General features: G+C 45.4%; 1 protein-coding gene across 1 annotated transcript in view; it reads right to left on the bottom strand.

Annotated features, from left to right (window-relative positions):
• LOC146802215 (guanylate cyclase soluble subunit beta-2-like) overlaps window positions 1-17,340 on the bottom strand; it is a 194,387-nt gene that overhangs the window by 158,614 nt on the left and 18,433 nt on the right. The window contains exon 3 of the mRNA XM_085623736.1: window positions 12,873-12,967. Coding sequence (XP_085479862.1) covers window positions 12,873-12,967 — 95 coding nt within the window. The remainder of the gene's footprint in view (window positions 1-12,872; window positions 12,968-17,340) is intronic.

Here is a 17,340-nt window from a genome sequence, read left to right as displayed (position 1 = left end):
AGATGTGAGCTTAGCCAAACCTAAGGCCTAGTGGGACTACTTGAAATACCAGGTCTTTATTCTCTTGTGGAATTCAAGAAGCGAGGAGACTCTTATGTGTAGTGGCCGGTCGTTCCCTGCTTTAGGAGTGATGAAGGAGAAGGCTTAACCGTCAGATTTGATTTTCTGCATGCGTTTGCTGTGTGCAAGTAGGAGCCCAGATAAGCGGAGACGTCTAGAAGGTATGTGAAAGCAGATGCGACTGTTGAGTTTGCTGGGCCAGTGTTATATAGTGCCTTGAAAGTGTGGGTGAGGAGCTTGAATTGTGCTTGTTTGACTATGGGGAGTCAGTGGAGCTCCTTCAGGTGTTGTGTGAGTTTAGCATGGTAGATTGAGGGTGATTCTGGATGGTCTGTAGCCTTTTGGTGAGTTTTTTGTTGATCCCTGCATAGAGGGTGTTCCTTGTGTCCAGGTTGCTTGTGACAAGGGCATGCGGTGACAGTTTTGCAGGTGCTGACTGGGAGCCATTTGAAAATGTTCCTCAGCATCTTCAGGGTATGGAAGCATGAGGCGGTGACTGTGTTGACTTGGGTGATTTTGCTATCGATGATGATCCTGATTTTTTTAGTGCGGATGAGTGTCAGTCTTAGCTCTTTGGGCCACCAGATGGAGTCCCACGGTGAAGTGTTCTTCCTGAAGATCACAATTTCAGTCTTGTTGGTGTTCAGCTTTAGACAGTTGTTCTTCATCCAGTGAGCGATTTCAGTCATGCAGGCATTTTACTTGATCTGGGTACTGGGCATCTTGTCTGTGAGGGTGAGAATGAGTTGTCTGCCATCGGCATAGTAGAAGACACCAACGTCGTGAGAGCAGATGATGCTGGCTAGAGGGATCATGTATGCCTTTGAAGAGGGTCAGGCTAGGGAGGATCCTATGAGGTTGCAGGCATCGAAGGTGTAGAGTACCAGACTGACTGACTTGGTCCTTCCAGTAAGGTTGGAGCATATCCATCGGAGTCAGTGTCCTTGAATTCCGATGTCATGTCGGCATTGGATAAGGATGAAGACTGTGTCAACTGCTGTGTAGATTTCCAGGAGGGTGAGCGCTGTAGCGCCTCTGTCCGGAGTCATGTTGAAGTCATTCGTGGCATGGATGACTGTAGTTTTCATGCTGTGGTTGGGTCTCAAGCCACACTGAGTAGTGTTGAGGAGCTATGGTCACAGTTGGTGAAGCATCTATTGATGATTTTCTGTAAGACCTTGGCCGGGAATGGTAGCTTGGAGATCGGTCTGTAGTTGGAGAGCATTGAAGGGTCAGTGGAGGGTTTTCTCAGCAATTGGAGGACAGTTGTGTGTTTCCAAGCATCTGGGAATGTCGCAGGAGATGTGAAGTCATTCCGTATGGGTGTAAACATGGTGCTGATAGGTTACAGTCCTCTGGAGTAGGCATGGTGGGGGTGTGGGTCCGATGGGGCCCCTAAGTGGATGGATTTCATAGTGGGGGGCTATGTGGCTACAATGGGTACAGGTTTTTTAGTCACAAACATGAGACCATTGTACATGTCCTTTAATGCTGCCGAGCTTCTATAACAGAGCATAGAATGTATTTAAAAACAGCATTTCTCTGACTCGATGCGCCCAGCTCTTTTCTTTCCATGCAAACTTGTTTTAATTACACCTCTGTTGTATTGTTTGCTCCATCTGAAACCTTCCTTGAATAATTTAATTTCTAAATGCTGTTTAAAGGCTGGGATATAGCACATTAAATTTGAAAATTGGAACATTTCAGACATGTGTATTATTTTAAGTAATGATTTATACACTAAGGGCCCCATTAGGATGGCGGGCGGATCGCCCCGCCAGGCCGGCAGTAGCCACCGCTGGCCCGGCCGGGGCGATCCGCCCGCCATCCATACCTAAAAGACCCCCGCCATATTAGGATGGCTGGGGGGTTCGCGGCGGATGGAAACACCGTCCGCCGCTTTTCCGCCGTCGACCGGGCGGAAAACCTGAACACCGCCATCCATATTATAATGCTGGTGGAGATGAGCCTTAATGCCGCCATGGAAAGGCATGTGGTCTTCACTGTTGGGGGCCCGTAGCGGGCCCCTAGGATGTTGGGGGTTGAGGGTGTAGAATGTATGAGTGGGTGGGGAACGCACACTGGTTTATGAGAATGTAAACAAAAATATTTTGGGGTATGCGTGCAGCGTTGCAATATGCCTGCGAAGCATGTAAAATTGACCTAGTGAGTGGCCTAGTACTGAAAAGATTACTAGGACTGCAATCTGCACTGCTAGTGAATTATTTCTGACATTTAATTCAAAGTTTCAAAACAAAATGATTTGCAAATATAGTATACGTTGTTTACAATACATACTTTCATCTTTTTACATATTTTGAATAAACAAACCAATTCACATGATTACATGTATCTTAAACAAAACAATAATAGTATCATAAAACACCCAATGCATTTCGGGACATTGTGTCCCTTCGTCAGGGGTTTGCTGTGAAAAAAAGGAGAACATTTCAGAGTCTGCACTTTATCGGATCAGTTTTTAACAATTAAACTCGTTGTGATTTATGCGTGTATTGTGCTCCTCTCACCAAAGTGGTTTATGTGTTTTTCCAGTGATTTAAGGTACCTTGTAAATTGGATGTCAGTACTCTGGAGTTCTGAAGATTCAACCACTAAGAGAAAGAACACTGAAGTGAAAAAATTATACATAACTGTGCCATGTTCTAACTAATCTCAAAACTCGAATCCACTGCTTGTACCTTGTCTTTAAGTGTACTCTTAAACGCTGTCCTTTCTATTTTCTTGTAAGTACCTAAAAAAACAAATAAACTCAATGATTGTGGACTGTAACAGTGGGGAAAACGGCACTACGGCTCCATTCTTACGTTTGTAGCTCACAGAGAATCGAGCATCGACTAAAGTATATACAATGGAAGAGGCCAATGAAATTTACAATCTGATAAAGGAGACAAAATCATTTGACGCACAAAGCGGATCCGTCACACAACAGCTACGCCAACTGGAATATCTCACTAGGAGGGAATTAAATCAACAATTACACGCCTCAACACTTATACAATACCACCGTGTTAAAAGGATCCCACGTGGACTCAGATTAGCAATACGTCCTATGCTGTTCAGACTTCAGAATAACCAACAGTTTATGAAGAAATGGTACTCCATACTAAATAAATGCTCGCTGGACCTGATTTTATTGATAATTGAGGAGTTGTAAAAAACCATTCATGATTTAGAAGAAGAAATACATATTCTGAAAAATGATCTATCCACCAGAACGGATGTAGAACCATGGGGTCAATTCCTCGAGAACCTCAACCTGAAATTAGATAAATACGGAAAAGAGTTACAAGAAACGAAGTTAAGAAAATTTAAACGAGATACAATTGATTATAAGCTGAATGAAGCTTATACATGGGCGGAGGTTTACGCCCAATGACGATTTACTAAAAGAACAACCCAAGCATCCTCAGAAGAAAGCGTAGTGTCTGAATCAGACATTGATACACAGAGAGTATCTGTTAAAACTACTGCTAGCTCAAAAACTATTGCGAAACCATCAGATGAAAGCACACACACAACTACATCTAGCGGTTCTTCCTCTTCTTCTTTTTTAGAAGGAGGCAAAGAGCAGGGACGACCACCAGACAAGACCCAAAACAAAACAAGCAACGGAGCGGGAAAACAAGGAGAGAAAAAGGACAAAGAAAAAAGCAAAAAAAGATTGAGGAGCCAAACGAAAACCTCATAATCAACATCTCTTCTGTTAAACTTACAGCATTTGAAGAAAAAGTGTTAAACAAAGGAACATCTTTTGTCAGCACCTATAACAGCACAGAGTTAGAAACAGAAGTGGCGTTCTACAAATTCATGAGAACTTTAAGATTACGGAATTTCTTCACTAACATATGTCCCCAAGATCCCAGTGAAGACCCAGCACCTTTCACTTTCAAACCCAAAAGCACATACATGGCTTCAGTATCACATAAAACCCTGGACACTTTTGAACTGCTTGTGCAACAAGATCTGAAAAAGATCCAATACTCGAAGAAAACCAAAAATCTAAGTAGAGCTGAAAAGAGCGTCCTGACAAACTTGGCAAGTAATCCAACCATCACAATTTCTAAGGCAGACAAAGGTGGTGGACTAGTGCTTATGGATACTGAGTACTACGAAAAGAAAGTTTTGGAACACATCAACAACAAGGAAATATATGGAAATCTGACAGAGGATCCCACAATGGAAATCTCCAGAAATTTAAATTCCATCTTAGAACAAGCAGAAGATTTAAATTCGATTGATTCATCCACCAAGAAATATCTTAGTTCTCAATTTCCACGTAGACCAAAAATGTACTTACTACCCAAAATTCATAAAAGCTTAGTTGATCCTCCATTCAGACCTATTGTTTCAGGATGTGACTCTATATTTGAAAAATCAGGACGTTATATCGACACCTTTTTACAATCATTTGTACAAAACTGGCAATCTTACTTTGAAGACACTACGGATTTCTTGTGAAAGTTACAGACGATCAAAAATCAAAGCACGGAGAATTGGATTTTATGCACTATTGACGTGGTGGCATTGTACACGCCCATACCACATGCCAATGGGATTGAGGCAGTTGAATGGGCTTAATTGAGACAAGAAAATTCAAACATACCCAAATATTTTATCCTACAATTACTGGAGTTCTGTTTACAAAACAGTTATTTCAGTTGGAATGAGAGGTTTTACATACAATTGAACGGCACTTCAATGGGTTTTCCGGGAGCACCGGTTTACGCCAATACGTACATGGCGAAATTTGAAAATGACTACATCTTGACAGACCCAACGTGGAAAGAAGGCTTGGTATTCTTTCGACGATTCATCGATGACATCTTCCTCATTTGGAACAAATCAGAACTAGCATTGATCAACAACATACGAACATTAAATTTAATAGACTCTAGAATACAATTCACTCACACCATCAGTCAAAAGGCAATTTCATTTCTAGATGTTTGGATCGATATTGAACAGACTACTGGCCCCCGCCTTCTCTGACCGTTTTGGGACCTCCATGTGAGAGAGGGGGCTACAGGAGATATGTTGCCGGGGCCTCTGACCCCCCCTGTGGAGTGCGTCAATCCGGCCTGATCCTCCCCCACCCCTGCGACAGCGAGTCACCTGAACCCTCCCCCCTCACCTGTACATTGCTGAATTCCCGGGCTCTGTGCCGCGAACGGTGAATGTGGTGGCAGGGGAGTTGCCACGGGCCTGACAGGGCCTTGGAGGCGAGCGGTTAGAGGCTGAATCCTGGACTTGCTGCCGAGGGCAGAGCCGCTCATAGACTCGATCCTGCGCCATATTCATCCCTGCTGTGGCCTCCGGTGGATGAATGTAGACTGGCGGGCTGCCTGCTGGGCCTGCGGCATGCTCAGACGCTTCCTCTGCCGGACACGGACCGGCTGCAGCTCGTCTGTGCCGTGGAGTGGGGTCTGGGCCTCACCCTGATGCACAACCGGCCCGGAGCGACCCCGTATGCAGTGGCAATGAAAATGCCCGAACAACAACAGTGAGTAGCAACGCTTTGGGACCCTTGACCCATGGGCTTGGTGCTTCTCCCCTTCCCCCCTGATGAGCAGTTCACACAACCTGGCTGAGAGGACCCTGGGCACATCCTACCTGTGGGGAGTGACAATCACAATAAGGTCCCTAAAGAAAGCAGGACACCCCGCTGGATCCCCGGCGCGAGGTGCAGCATTCCTTTCCTTCCCTCTGGCGAGCAGAAACCGGAGAGTGAATACGAGGGCCCTGGGACATTGCACGGGCCTGTCATAGCTAACGAACAGCTTTCAACTGGGGGATAGCCTGAACGGGTTGCGCTGTGAGGCTGATCTCTCTGCCCCGTGGGCCATGGCGCAGCTGGATAGGGGACCACCTCTGGTACCTGTGAAGACACCCAGTGAGAGAAAGGGCTGGATGGCGGGAAAAGATGCCGGGGAGTACTACTTTGTGCCACCCGCTGGAACTCATCGGCCATCCGGAATCGGCATCTCTATCATACCCCGCACTGTAACCACAGTGGATAGGTCACACACCCCGCTGACCACCCAGTGTCCCTCCCCCTACGACAGGGCCCTACTTAATATAACAACAAAAGCACCAAACCCAAATAAGTACACTTACCTCATGCAGTTATAAGGCCTATGTGCAATAACAGCTTTATTACCAGCACAAGCAGAGCCTGAAGGCGATTAGGGAAGAGGTTTCCATGAACACACCTGTGATGTGGTGAAATTACATGGATGTGCTTCTTCCTGCAAACCGTTAACTGGCAATGTGGCATAAGTGCTGTTAACTGCCTATCCTGCTGCATAATTGATGAATGTCCACGTGTAGTTTAATCCATAGAACCCCATTATGGCATTAACACACCAAGAAACACGAGAAAGTCTCATTGAGGGTACATGCTGCCAACACTGCTGGTTGGACACTGCATGGAGACCAGTTGGACTGCCACCAAGATGCCAAGCCACCCTAGACTACCTCCCCTAGTAACCAAAACCCTTCCTCACAGTGCACAAAAACAAGACGCACCCGGGTGTTCTGTGCCACAATAAACCGTGGCATTTATTAAACAAGTAGAAGTGACTTGAGCAACAAAAGTTGACGAAATTCCGCACGAAAATTAAAAGCCAAGTTTGGCCAAAATTATTCTTGTTCTAAACCAGTAACGTTCTTGGTCAGTGCAGTGGTTTATTCTTTGTTTCATTTTTTTTAGATGAGTAAAGAATACTAAATGTTTCTATGTCTGAAGCATTCTTTTTGCAGATTCATAATATTATTGGGCCAAATGAGTTATGTTTGAGACTAAATGAACTCAAATAATTACTTGAAATCGGTAATTTTGTCTAATGGGAGTTTACTGTTGTCATGTGATGTTGGCAGCCACTGATGAGGGAGAAGGGAGGCAAAAAAGCGGGACAGCAAGTGGGGAGGAGAGTGGTGACACAGGATAGAGGAAAAAGGATAGGCATTGTGGGGCAAACGAGATGGGGAGAGAAGAGAGGGAGGGACAGACGAGAGAGGCCCGAGAAAGATTCCAGCGAGGGCAAAGGGAGGGGACAGAAAATGAGAAGAATGCAATTCAAGAAGCTAGAAAAACAAGAGCTGCAAGACAAGCGTGGCCCGCGTCTGCAAAAGTTAAAGTCCATCTACAGCGTTTACCTTACGGGATCGAGCAGCAGCGGGCGTGATAATTGCAAACAGATGGCGCCGCTGCTCGCTCCCGCAAGGTAAACGCCACACATGCACGAGGGCTCACTGGAAACAGTGCAGTACATGCACAAGTTTCCAAAAAAGTACAGAGTGATTCCAAAAGGTCACTCCAAAGTAACGCTTGCGTGCAGCGTAGGCAAGACCTAAAAATGATCCAGGGGAAGGGGGAAACAATTAATTGAATAACAAGCAGAGAATTGAGATATACAAGATTGCCAAGCAATGGCCTGACCCAAAATCGAGGCTATGTATCGTAATGTACACAACAGGCCTTCGACAATATCAGAAAACATCACCGGCCTCTGAACTAGACACCTGCAGAACAGCATGCAACCTCACCTCCCCATGCAATAACTCCCCCTGATGTTCTTTTCTGAAGCATCTGCTTACTCTCAGCCTGTAATCTGAGGTAGAAATACAAACATATAGAATAGTTCCTAAAATTGCCAGTATATTCACTTATTATACCCAAAGTTTTAAATAAAAAATTTAAAAAACTCGGGGGACAAGTAACTGTTAGTTTCTGCAATGTAGATTTGGTCCGTCCCAAGTCATACAAGTGTCAGTAAACGTATAATAAGAATAATAATAAAGAAAAGATAAGAAAAAAAGGGGGAGATACTTTTCAACAAGGTATTTTAACAGAGTGTTCACTATATTTTCCCTTCAGTCCTCTCGATAGTCAGTAAGGGGTTAAGTAAAATCAGAACAACTCCAATAGATGTGCATTAGGAAAAGGAGAAAGCCGGTCATAAAACGCAGACTTCACCTAAGAACTGTGAAGCTACCCTAAACAAATGACAACCAATCTATATCCCGAGTCAGTCAGATTTTAAAGCACAGAACCACCATATAAAACAAACTTTAAAATAAAAACTAGCATATGGTCAGCCAGTCATACACAAAAACATAAAAGTGGAAACGTGCCAACTAAAATATTCAACTAGGAAGATACTGTAGGAACGACAACAAATGGCCTGTAAATAATCCCGCAATGGCCACAAGAGAAAACTCCAAGGCTACTGTAGTCGATTTTCCAGTGTTGAATTCTATGTAGTCCTGCAAGTTGCTCATGCATTCCCTTGGAGTCAGGCAGGGAAAGCAGAGCCACACCAAAGTATCAAATTCATTGAGGAGTCCATCCTTTTCTGTAATAAGAGCTACTTATGTTCAGTGAAAATCCACCCATGCTACTAATATTAGAGATGTAATAGTAATCACATTAGACCAGGTTACATTAGTGGCCACAACATGCAAGATTGCAAGCAGTGATCACCCCGGTGCATCAGGCCTGGTTGGCAGCAGGAATTAAAAAAATGCTTTGTCAATGTGGAATGCCTCTACGTGGGCAACACAGAACAGCCATAGGTGCAATGCCCCTAGCACCGAGCAAGTTAATAATAATAATAATAATAATAATAAGTGCTCGCCAACACAGTTTGATTTTTACCACTCAAATGTCAGCTCTAAATATATAATGGGAATTCAACCATTTCCCCCCAAATATCAACTTACTGAAAATACACACATTTTCATCTCTAATACACGTTTTTCAGTTGTAGTATGCATATATTAATTCAACAAAGCAAAAGCTTCAAATTTAGTTCACAAGGCAGCACACAGGAGAGTTACTTACAGGTAGCTGGTGGGCTACCACTAGCCACTTGCTGGAGAAGCCTGCATTAGCCATTCATGAGAAATAATGGCAAAAGGAGGGGCCTCTTGTAAAAAGGCCGATCAAAACAATTCAGGGGGAAAACGTGGCATTTAAAAAACATAGTAGATTCACACACACATAAAAAAATTATATATATATATATATGTACATACACACACACACACATATATACAGACATACACACACACATATATATACACACACATACATATATTAGCTTTGAAGGGACTTAACACTAATTTAAATGCGAGTTTTTGAGCATGGGATAAATGTTTTCATTTGGCCTAATTAGAGTAATCCTCTTATCAGCCCGATTGCGATGAGAAACTGTTTGAGGGCCGTCCTTCATCGAGCAGCACCACAGTCAGTGTGGTGGAAAGAATGAAGCTAAAAATGAATGGGATCATATAAAAAAGAGGCAAGAAATATATATCTCTGCAAAACGGATAACCAGATGTTAGGAGCAGTGGTGATGCACTGGAATGCCTGGGTGCACGATTGGGTTGAACAATGGTTATACAGAGGACTTTTCTGATATAATTACAAACTAGTGGTCCCGGTGTATCCATTAAAATACAATTACATTTGAGAGACACCGAGATAAAAGGGGAGTGTTTCAAAGAGGCCTCAATATATTTACAGACTCCTTATCAGAAGGGAACGCTAGGGAAACATGTTCTGGAGATAGTTCTTCCCAATATTTCGAGACATATGGTTAAAGCTCGTTGGCTGGCCCCTTTAACTGCAGCTCATTGGCTCTTGTAACCCAGATATGTAAATACCTAGCACGAGTTATTCCTTTAAACAACTGAATGCACGCCAGTTAATTTTATTAGGACAGCGTTACATTGGCCTGCAAATACACCCAGCGGACCTTGAAATCACTGCATGCGATAAGTTGTGTTTTTTTCCAGGTGTGTTTAGAGTGCACGTTATGCCGATAATAATCGAGCCAGTCGGGTTTAAACGTGTACTGTCATATCACTATGCATAACGGCTCACTGTTTACTATGTGTACTAGCAGGTAACACACTAAAACAAGCATTGGCCGCGCGGCCGTAAAAGTAACGGCCGCGCGGCCGTGAAAGCGAAATTAATAGCGATCGCGATCAAAGCGAAACTGATCGCGATCGCTAGGACGGGACGCGCTGTGTGGCAAGCATGCGAGTGGTGCGCACGCAGCTGTGATTGGCGGCTGCGCGCGTGCACGCTCGCGTGCACTCAAGCTTTAGGCCACAGGCAGCACTTTAAAAATCCCAAATACAAAATGTCTCTGCGAGCCAGCGCAAGCGCTGGGGCTCAGCGAGACCTAAAAATGGTAATCCTCCCACGGCTGCTGTATTTTTTCACAAACCTACCAGTGATAATTCCTACTCCTATATTTAAAACACTAGATACATTACTCTCCGATCTAATCTGGGGCACTGGCCGTCGCAGGGTAGGCCTAGCCAAACTCCAATTAGAGATGGATAGGGGAGGGCTGGGGTCACCTGATTTCCGCACATACTGCTATGCAAGCCAACTACAATGACTGTCGTACTGGCTGGCAGGACGCAATTTGCATGAGTTGGGATACACAGTTTATGACATCGCCAGTGGCGTCCTGCACACTTTGGCATTGCCTCGCTTAAAAGTTCCGCAGAGTTCCGCAGAGTGCACCGATGCTGTTATGCACAGCACTTTTGTACTGGCACAGGGCGGTGCAATACACGCGCCGGCGCATCCCATATACTAATAACGTGCCATTACTAGGTATCCCTGCTAGAGAGGAACCCCAAACACACAAACTGACACTGGCACTCATGGAAAGAGGGTGTCATCTCATGAAATGGCTATATCGTGGCATTAGGGCACAAGCTGAGATCTCTCTCACTGACTTGCGCAACAAGTGGTCCGGGGACCTTGGGAAAGAACTGACCGATAAGGAATGGGCTGCACTCCTGGAGTACCCTAAAAAGGTGTCTCACAATGCCAAGTTCAAATTCATACAGTACATGATATTACATAGGGCATACCTCACTCCACACTGCTTACAGCATATGTTACCGGACACACAACACCACTGCCCCAGATGTAGGTTATAAAACGCCGATATTTTACACATGCTGTGGTCATGCCCTATATTAACTGAATTCTGGTCGGGTAGTCCAGATCATAAGAACCACAACAGGTACTCCTATGGAACAGACAGATGACAGCTGTGTGCTTGGCATGCGTTGCTTATTGCCAAACGCGCCATCACAATGCGGTGGAAGTCGGCGAAGGCCCCATCAGTTTATATTTGGCATGGGGAGGCTGTGCGATGGAGCAGTGCGGAGAGTGCTGCCATCAGACGAGAGGAGGCCAGAGGCCTGCATAAGACCCTTATATCAATGGATTGGGACCTGTTGCTAGAAGCACTTAAAGCCCTTGAACCTGCGCCCTTCCCTAGAATAAATGATGAATAGCATGATAATTATTGACCGACCTACTACCGACCCCGGCACAGCTTACATACGTAGTATGGTTCTCCAGACCCCACACGATACACATGCCTTCCCTGGGCAAAACGCGGAAGCCAGGGAGACTGCATTGATAAGAATCTTAACTGGGGTAGAGCCAGTCCGGTAGGGTGGGGGTAGGGAGGGTTAGACGTTATGTTATCGCAATCGCAACCATGCATAACCTTTTTCCAGGTATCACTGAAGGAATGCACATGCAATATAACCTGTACCAAAGATATGCATTGCCTAGTAATTGATATAGATTGATGACAGTAAGGTATACAATATACGGTACTCTTTTCAATTTACTGCACATGTACCTGCGAATACACATGTTTTTTTTAACGAAAAAAGAGAAAACTAATAAAGTGTGTTTCAAAAAAAAAAAGTTGCTTAGTAATTTTAAAGAAAACATCTAAAAATAGGATGCTGGGTTAATACAACTAAAATTAGAAAACATTCATAATTACATAGTACAATATATCCAGGGGCGGCTCCTCCGTATGGCAGTGGTGCCTCGCCCCATTGGTCAGCGCCAGCAAATAGGGGCTGTGCAAGACAAAAGTTCACCTAAACTTTGGCTGATAAACAGCACCGATGCCGCAAGTGTAGGGCGGGGCGGACCGGGTCATCCTCGATTGTCCGGGGATGAGGAGTGGTAGGTGCACTGTAAGTGCGCATGTAGGTTTGGCCGTCTGTCTTCGGACGGTGAAACCGACATGTGCACTTACATTTCTCCAAACCAGCTGAGTTCCACAGCCAGGTGGAGAAATGGCACAGGCTCCCTATCCCTAAGAGAGTGTTAAAACAGCCCACTCAGGCCAATCCTGGCACTGCGCTCATGCTCATGATAGCAGTGTCGGGAATGGGTGGGGAGTCTGGGAGCCTGTGCTGTGTGCCTGCGGCAGCAGAGGAGCACCGAGGCAGCCAGCAGAGGGACCGGGAGCATCAGGTACGTTTTTTTTTGTATTATTATTCCCCCGTGCTGCACCACCACTTACTTTTTGCAGCAGCCGCTACTGAATATATCACGCAGTTAACTAGAGACACAGTGAGATTTACGCAAGGCCCTCTTCAATGCTCCTGCCACTGACCAATAGAAACTAGGTAAAATATTCAAATGCTCTAGTACTAAGTCGTTTTTACATAAGAAAAGCCAATCTTTCTAAGGGGAGATGTATAAGCACATTTGTAATCTCACACGATGATGTAGACATTCAAGTCCCAAACATAGCTAAAGGAGCTGCTTAATGCATTGCTGGGACGCGTGGTAGATAACATTGGCATATGTTTCTTTCGAATTACTAGAAGTTCGATAATTCTGTGGTTCGGCCCACCACTGATTACATAGATGAGGTGAGTTAAATGATACAAATTTTGAACTAAGTTGAGACACATTCAATATTGTGTACATGGGTACTTACTCAGAAGTTTGCACGCTTCATTGATTAGTTTCAGTGTTATTGCGTCATCATACGCTGTGTAAGTCATAAAGGTATCTTGAACCTCTGCTTTCATTCTAGAAAAAACAGAACATTATTTTAAAATAAAAAGCAAAATAGTCATAGACATTTGAATTTTATGTGTTTGGTTTTCCTTGAAACCATAACACTAGCAGAGGAGAATACTCTGTTGTCTGCAGTCAGGAACATCTATTGAGCACAATCCCTGAGGCATGCTCGACAAATGTGTCTTTCTGGGACTAAGGAGGAGGAAAAAAACAGAAAAACACCTGCAACTGCGTATAAGGACAAAGAATTAGAACTGACTACACAGGGGCGTAAGTTAGTCAGTGAGATTCGGGACGGCGTGAATCAATCGCAAATTTCCAGTCTAAAAAACAGCATGTCGAAGGGTGAAGGGATGAGATGACTAAAGCTTGGGATTCACTGTTCCTACAAGAAACAGGTTAAATACAGATTTGTATTAGGTGGGCCACTGTCTATGTTCCTGATAAACTTTTAGTCAAATAAGGATGACGAGGAAAACCAACAAAGGCATAAGGGACCTAAATCAGGGCCGCCAGACCCTATTATGAGGCCAAGAATGCATTTATTTGGGGGTGTTACACCCCAAACACCCCCCTGAAGCTATGTCCTGATATTACACTTTCTAATATGAACTATAACCAAGCAATTCTTAAGAGGCATGTCATCCTCCCTTCTCCTGGTCCACCCAGCAACTACATATATCCTGAATGTTGGTCCCTGCAGCTCCCACTGTGTCATTCCATATTCAGCTACATGAGGGAGTGAGTGAAATGCCCCCTCCATCCCCAGTCCTAACCAATTTCACATATAGGGGCTGATTATGATGTCGGTCGGAAAGCCTCCAACTGGGGGTTGGAGGCTTTCCGACCAACTTCTCCGGGTTTGAAACCGGCCGGTCATTTAGACAAGCTCAAGGAGCTCGTCGGCCAGTCGGAGGTTCCAACGCAATCCCTGTGCATGGCGTTTCTGCCGTTGGGATTATGATGTCGGTTTCCGTTAGGCTGTCCATGCTGGGGTTTCTGACATGGAAAGCCTGCCGGAAAGTTACTTTGGGGGCCCCTAGCAGGGCCCCCATTCCTCCACGGCCTCCGGTTGGGGGCCGAGGGGCCCCTATGGTGCCCTGTTAATCCCTTGAGGTGCCTGCCATGCAGTGCAGGGATTAACAGATTCTCCCCTTTCTCCATGAGATCTTGTGCTACGGCCGCAGCGCGAGATCCCATCGTGAAATGGGAATATGTAACTGCACCACTGAGTCAATGATTGCGCAGGAAATTCAAAAGGAGATCATGGGAAGTCCATGCAATTCGCCATTCATGTGATTGCATTAACCGAGTGGGAAATATTGCATTGTTCAGGACCTTAGAAAGGTAAATAGCATAGTGATGCCATGTTGCCCTGTGGTCTCGAATCCATCTGTGATTCCGTTTCAAATTCCCTGCGAGGCTACATGGTTCACAGTGATTGACCTCTGTCAGGCATTCTTCTCCATTCCATTGCACGAGGAAAGCCAATTTTTCTTTGCTTTCTGTCTGGAGAATCGTGTCTTAACGTGGTGTTGTATACCTCAAGGGTATACAGAAAGTCCTTCCATATTCAATCAGGTATTGCTAAAGAACCTTGAGAGCTTGACCCTGCCCCAAAATTAAGTGCTAGTCTAGTACATAGACAACCTCCTCATTGCATCTGAGACACGGGATGCTTGTAAGGACGATACTATTGCTTTACTTAACCATCTGGCTGACAACGGCATAAGGTGTCTCCGAGCAAACTTCAGTACTGTCTGAATGAAGTACGGTATTTGGGTCATCGAATTGGAAAAGGCAAGAGAAAGGTGTCACCAGAACGAGTGGAGGCGATCATGAAAATGAATCCGCTCACTACACAGAAAGAGGTCAGAATTATTTGGGGAATGGTTGGCTACTGCCGACAATGGATTCCTAATTTCTCCTTGATGGTGAAGCCTTTGCAGATGCTGAGCCACAAGGATGTGTGTGATCCGGTACCTTAGGATAATTACTGTTATCTTGCTTTTATTAAGTTGAGAGAGTGGCTGTGTCACACTCCAGCTTTAGGAATGCCTGATTACAACAAAGCATTCTCATTATTTTGTCACAAGAGGAAGGGTTGTTCTCTATCTGTACTCACCCAAGCACATGGAGGTGCCTGTAGACCAGTAGCCTATTTCTCAGCTACATTAGATCCTGTAGCTTCAGCATTGCCCGGATGTCTTAAATCCGTTGCTGCAACAAGTGTCAGTATTTAACGATGTGAGAGCATTGTGATGTTTCATTCATCATCCATCATCAATACACAAATCTGTCTGGGGGCTCCTTTACAAGTCAGGCCTGGGCTTTCTAAAATGGAACAAAGGGTCCTCCATACAATTTACCATTGCAGGCACATTTACTCAGTATCTATTCATAGTACACTTTCTGTTCAGCACTAATACCTCAATGCATTGTTCCCCCATATGTACACATGCATCCAGCACACACATTCGGTCTGCAGGCACTGTTCAGTGTTGAAGCCTTCCTATATTCAACCATGGTCTGTTTATTTTACAACACAAGCACTGCCAGCACACACACTCACTGTCCACTCTTCATGTATTATACATCACACAAACACACATACACCAAGCACATGCAGTCCCTGCGTACGCACTGCACAGTGCTACATCTCCAATGATCAATGTTAGACCTTTCCCTTTTGACAGGTTTAGCCCCAAGCTTTTGATTTTTGCCTCCTATATTTCCAACTCTGTTTTCATTGGCATTAGAATTCTGGGCACTGCAGATGCTCTCTGTATAAATTGTGATATGATTGGTTACACATGATTGGCATATTTGATTTACTGGTAAGTCCGTAATATAGTGCACGGTGTGTGCCAGGGCTTGAAAATCAAATGCTACTAGTGGGCTTGCAGCACTGGTTGTGCCACCCATATGAGTAGCCCTGTAAATGTCTCAGACCTAGCACTTTAGTGTCTGCAAGCGCAGTTGTAAACTGCCATGTTGCCCTGGCAAGTACTCCCACTTGCCTTGCCCAAACCTTCCCTTTCCTTACATGTAAGGCACCTCTAAGGTAAGCCCAAGGTACCACCCATGGGCAGGGTGCAGTGTATGTTAAAGGTAGGCAATGTACAGGTGTGTGTGACATGTCCTGGTAGTGAAATACTGTGAATTTCATTTTTCACAATTGAAAGCCTATCTGTCAAATAGGCTAACATGGGAGTTGCTTTGCAACATCTTACAAGCACAACTTTCCATTGGGACAAGATAGAGAAATGGAGTTTAGGCTCCCTGAACTCAGAATTTATAATGCACCCTTTGGTAGAGGTGGTTTTTAGGTCTCGGCTAGCGAAGGCTGCGCTTGCGCAGTCTTGCTTGTGAGATTTAATGTTTTTCAGTAGTGGGGCTTGAACCCGCCCCTCTTCTCCATTGGCTGGCCTCTTAAATGCTGGTCAGCCATTGGAGAAGAGGTTTGTCTGTCGAAACAAGCCCCGTCTTTTTTTTCGGATTCGGGGCGTGTTTTTTCGCTTCTTTCTCTTTTTGAAGCCCGTCCCTTTTACACTGGTGGGCGTGTTTGTATTTCTTTTTTTTTACAGGGACGTTCTCGTGTTTATTAGGTCTCGGCTACCGAAGGCTGCGCTTGTTGATCCTTCGGGTCGAGTTTGCGCTATATAAATATGCTCAATCATAGGTGGCTTTGGAGAACGCTATTCGTGTCCTTTTGTTGGCGGGGAGTGCTTTGGTTCTGTTCTCACGGCGGCTCCCTCGGTCACAGGACGGGCGCACAGTTGATCGAGCCAAGCCCACTGTGTGCGCGGCGACGTTGCAGTTGCTGGAGCCGAGCTGCGCGCCCGGGCTGAGCAGAGGGTGAAGCATGCACTGCGCCTCGGAGCGGGAGGCGCTGGGATTGCAGGGTCGCTGCTGACCAGGCGAGGAGGACACGGCGCCCATGAGCTACAGATGGGCTGGGCGGCAGAAGCCCGGCGTCCGGGAGCTGGCGTGGAGAGCGGGGTTGGGCCACCCGGGCGCCGCTGCTAATGATGCTGTGCCTGGCCGCCGCCGCAGGGACAGCCGGAGCGGCAGTCCAGGCATGCGAACCCGAGTGTACCAGGGCGAGTAGTTAGAGGCAAGACTCTACTATGGAGCGAGACTCGTTTGAACCCCCTTGAATCGTTCGGGGTTACTGGTGAGACGGCGGCATGCAGAGTGACGATGGGTGATACTGTAGTATGGAGTGAGCCTCCATTGCCGTCTCTTGCATGTTTCAGAGTGGTATAGTATGGGCGAGACTCCATTGAAGTTACTCAGATGATTCGGGGTGGTTATGGGTGGAACTGTGCCTTCGTTGAAGTGAGACTGAGTTGATCTCGGAATTCTTCTGTGATTTTGGG

This window comes from Triturus cristatus, chromosome 8 (genome assembly GCF_964204655.1).
Source record: "Triturus cristatus chromosome 8, aTriCri1.1, whole genome shotgun sequence".
In the NCBI taxonomy this organism is placed as follows: domain Eukaryota; kingdom Metazoa; phylum Chordata; class Amphibia; order Caudata; family Salamandridae; genus Triturus; species Triturus cristatus.
The sequence above is the reverse complement of the archived record's forward strand: the minus strand, read 5'-3'. Positions and strand labels throughout refer to the sequence as shown.